This window comes from Fukomys damarensis, unplaced genomic scaffold (genome assembly GCF_012274545.1).
Source record: "Fukomys damarensis isolate Sample0158 unplaced genomic scaffold, DMR_v1.0_HiC HiC_scaffold_28, whole genome shotgun sequence".
Lineage (NCBI taxonomy): Eukaryota > Metazoa > Chordata > Mammalia > Rodentia > Bathyergidae > Fukomys > Fukomys damarensis.
Genome location: NW_022900940.1, coordinates 21,152,590 through 21,157,055, shown reverse-complemented (window position 1 = coordinate 21,157,055; position 4,466 = coordinate 21,152,590). Strand labels below are relative to the sequence as shown.

The 4,466-nt window shown below is 37.6% G+C and overlaps 1 protein-coding gene across 1 annotated transcript in view; it reads right to left on the bottom strand.

Annotated features, from left to right (window-relative positions):
- The window catches only part of Ubp1 (upstream binding protein 1), a 42,361-nt gene extending 41,444 nt beyond the window's left edge, over positions 1–917 (bottom strand). Inside the window, exons 1-2 of the mRNA XM_010629720.1 lie at positions 886–917; positions 238–389 (exon numbers count right to left, since the gene is read on the bottom strand). Of these exons, the coding sequence (XP_010628022.1) occupies positions 238–389; positions 886–917 (184 nt within the window). The remainder of the gene's footprint in view (positions 1–237; positions 390–885) is intronic.
- Between the last annotated feature and the right edge of the window lie 3,549 nt (positions 918–4,466).

Genomic DNA, 4,466 nt, shown 5'->3' with positions numbered 1-4,466 from the left:
TTTTTTTTTTTTTTTTTTTTTTGGTTAAGACAGGTTGTCATTTTGTAGTTCAGGATGGCCTTGAACTTGTGATAATTCTCCTGCCTCAGCCTCTTAAGTGCTGTGATTACAGGCATGTGCCACCAAGCCTGGCCAAAACTTTTAATTATTACCAGCAATCTAGACTACAATGCCAAAACATTTACTCTGGAGTTTTGTAAGCTTTTACATGTCAATATATGACCTAGCCATACTCACCTTGGTTTAGGTAAGTGAGTGTCTCGTCGTGCAGTTTGACTGCTGGTGATGTTGCAGCACACATCACATACTGAAAGGGAGGGTGTTTCGTTTCACCATCCAGTGGAAGGCTGGAGTCTTCCTGCTTGAAAATGGGCAATGCCAGTACATCACTGAAAAGCAAAAAACCAAAACTGACCTTACTCTGGGTTGAAAATATTTAAAAGCATATAATCACTTAGGGGTAGTTTCTTCTAAAATTTAAAATTCAAAAGGATATGAAAATTAAAAGAAACATCAAAGCCAATGTGGATCACTTAAAAGACAGCATTAAAAACCATTTCGAATGTGGGCACAGGATTGGGATTAGGAGGATAAAATCAGTAGTAGTTGGGGCTGAGGGTATAAATCAGTGGCAGAATGTCTGCCTAGCATGGTCAAAGCCCTGGGTTCAATCCCTAGAATGGGGGGGGGGAGTAATGATTAATAAAGCATATGCTATCGACAAGGCTAGTAATATATAAGGAAGGTAGCTTTAAAAAATATTTTAGGGTTAGACATGGCGGTAATTCAACTACCTGAAAGGCTGTGGCAGGAGGACTGCAAATATAAAGCCATCCTGAACAACTTAGCAAAATTCTGTCTCAAAATTAAAAAGGTTTGCGATACAGCTCAGTAGTTAAGGGCACTTGCTTAGCCATGCTCTAGGTTCAATCCTCAGTATCGCTAAATAATTAACTTTTAAAAATTATTTTTAAATGGTAGGCTCCAAGCCAAGCAGGATGGTACAGGCCTGTAATTCCAGCAATTTGGAAGGCTTAGGCAGGAGGATGCTAAATTCAAACCTAGACTGAACTTAGATCCTGTTTTAAAATTAAAATGTGGGGTGGGCTATGGCTATAGCTTGGTGAGGAGGCCAGGGCCTACTATCTAGAACTAGAAAGAAAGAAAAATAATACACTAGGAGCAGGAGAGGCAGTTAAAAAATGCCTGGCTTGCTGGGGATTTAGCTCAGTGGTTCTGGTGACTGCCTCACAAGCGCAAGGACCGGAGTTTGATCCCTGGTACCAAAAATAAAAATGCCTAGCTACTATTTTTAAAGACAGGTACTATTACTGGTGCCAAAAGTAGGCCACATTGGCACCATGGAATTATAATTATGTGATTAATGCTTTATTAAAAATTCCCAGCTAGGCCTGGCTATCACTGAAAAAATTAAGCTTCATGTCCAGTCTAAAACAATGGCTTCTGAAAAGCAAGTAGCAGTACAAATAGTTGCCACTCTTCCTCCCAGGAATAATGTGCAGCACTGACTGGGAAGGAGAGTCAGTGGACTTGTAGTGTTCTGTTATGTTCTGTTAACCTGGTGGTTAAACACATGGATGTATTTGGTTTGTTTTTGTTGCTGCTTAACAGCTTTATTGAGATATAAGTAGCATGTCATCAAAGCCATCCTTTTAAAATGTATTAATCTGAAGTTTATTAGTATATTCAGAATTATGCAACCATTACCAGCATCTAATTCCAGAACACTTCTCCCCTCATAAAGAAATTCTATATCCAATAATAATCACTCACCATCCCTACTGACCCTACTACCTGCAGTCCTTGGCAACTGATCTGCCCACTGTAGCTATTAATGCAAATGACATCACACAACATGGTAAGGTAATAGGTGTAATAGGCCTGTTTCACATATCATGTTGTCAAGTTCCACCTATGTTAGAGCATATAGGATTTTGTGCCTTTTATGGCTTCTTTCTATTGTACAGATGTACTATATTCTGTACTGTTGATTATCTGATGGACATTCGGGCTGTTTCCTTTTTTTTTTTTTTTTTTTTGCTAACCTATGAACATACTTTTATATGTTTTTGTATAGACATGATTTCAGTTTTCTTAGGTATGTCCATAGGAGTATAGCAGATCATGTGGCCAAAATTTTCTTGCCTTTAATGTATGGGTATTTGTTTTTAACATAATTCCCTGAGCTCTATATTTCCTGCTAACTTTTGTATGTTGATTCAACAAAAAATAATAGCAGCAGTAACAACAAAAATATCTAAGTGAATAAATATTGTAACAACTCCAGTAGCAGCAACCTTTGGCTTTCTTTTGCTTATTCTTACTTTTTCCTTGCAAGCGTTTGACTGACTCAAATTTTTAGGTAGCCTACTTCAGCTGTTTGCTTGTTTGCTGTTTTTGAGACTCTGTAGCCATGAGAACTCCTGCTTCACCTAGTACTGGGAATACTTGGATTATAAATGCCGGCCCACTAGCCCCACCAACTCAGTTGAAAAACAAAATGTGGAAACAAATTAAATGGAAGGAAATTTTTGAGAGAGAACATTTTATTACCTGCACTTCTCTCCCCTTCTATATTTGTTAAAAAAGCACTGCACTGATTTTTCAAAGAAATCCAATTATCTAATTCACCTTTCACTTGAACCAAGGAATCATCAAAACACTCCAAAGTACAAAGCCAGGTGTGGGGGTGCCCGCCTGTAATCCCACGACTTGGAAGGCTGAGGCAGGAAGACTGCTGAGGCCAGCCAGGCTATATAGAGAGCTCAAGACCAGCTTGAATTACAGAGACTCTGTCTCCAAAAACAAAACAAAACAAAACAAAACTGCTAACTACAGAAAGAAAACTAAAGACACCACAGTTATCAATGGTCCTCAACTCTCCCCATATAGTTCTCCTCACACCATAACTTGATTTCGACCCACCTAGCTTCCTGATATAGGAGGCAGACATAAAAACAATTTTCAACTGGACCTGGTAAATTCCATGTCTATAAATTTCAGCTACTCCAAAAGCTTAGGCAAGAGGATCCCAAGTTCCAAGAAAGCCTGGGCAACTAAGCAAGACTCTGCCTCAAAATAAAAAGGGTTGGGAATATGATCCAGTGGTTAGTATGCATGAGGCTGTGAATTAAATCTCCAGTACCACAAATTTAAAAATACGTATTTTTTAAAATGGTATTTTTTAAATCATAACAGCTCTCTTTATAAAAATCTTAGTAACTGCTGAGCATGGTGATGTCTGTGATCCCAGCACTTGGGAGGATGGGGCAGCTAGTGAGACCCTGTCTGAAAAAACAATATTAATAATCAAAATGGATCCAGAGTAGATGAATATACATTAATATGTTTTTATATCAGCATACTTTGTCATATATATGTAAACATTTAAAGCTCTCTTGAGAAAAACTAATGAGTTGAGAGCTGAAAGTGAGAAACATGAGTTAAATACTGAAAAATGATATGGGAAATAATTTTCAGATCTCAGTGCTGCTTGTTGTGATCATTAAAATAAGACAAAAACTCTATGATGATGGTTATTTATAAATAAACTGTCACACACAGGAAATTAAATTTCATGTGCTTCAGACCCTTTGCAACCTTTTTATTCAGTGTGCTATATATAGCCTTGATGATCCAGAGGGGAAATACTACGCTCACAGTCAGTGCTAAATGATTCTTGAATAAATTTAATATATGAACACATAAAGATCAGATCATTTACTATTACAATTCCAATTATTTTACTTAATTAAAAAAAGAAAAGATTCCAACCAACACAGCAACCAGAGAGCCTCTTTAAAAAAAATTTAGATTTCATTCCTCTGAATACTCCTCCATCAGCTCACTTTCAACCAAGGTTCTTAAAAATCACAGAAGGCTCAACCCAATGTATTTCTCATCTTCCCCTCCTCTGCCAGCTCCAATCGTAACAACTTCCCCACAAAACTCTCTCAGTGGCTCTTGTACTGGCTCTACCAGGTATCCCAGCAACTTAGTTCATTCAAATGTCACATCTTCAGTGAGGACACAACTCCACCTCTCCCATACACACTCCTAATTTCCCTTACAGTGCTTAAACCACAACTCTTTTCACTTTCCAAAAATACACATGACTATTAAATTGTAGCCCCAATAAGTTTATAACCACCTCTAAAATTTTTTGTTTTTTTGGTATCGGGGATCGAACTCAGGTCCTTGTGCTTGCAAGGCAGGCGGTGGAACCACTGAGCTAAATCCCTGGCCCCACCCCTAAAATTTGTTTCTTCACTGACATTTAGCATAAAGTTGCTCAGATATTTGCTGAATCAATTAAGCAACTGCAGTGCAATGATCAATTCTTACTAAACTGAAAAACTAGGTCTCCAGGCAAGATTTCACTTTATACAGTCTTTAGACAGTATAAAAATTTCATATTTTGAGCTATATGAAAATCCTAATTTTAA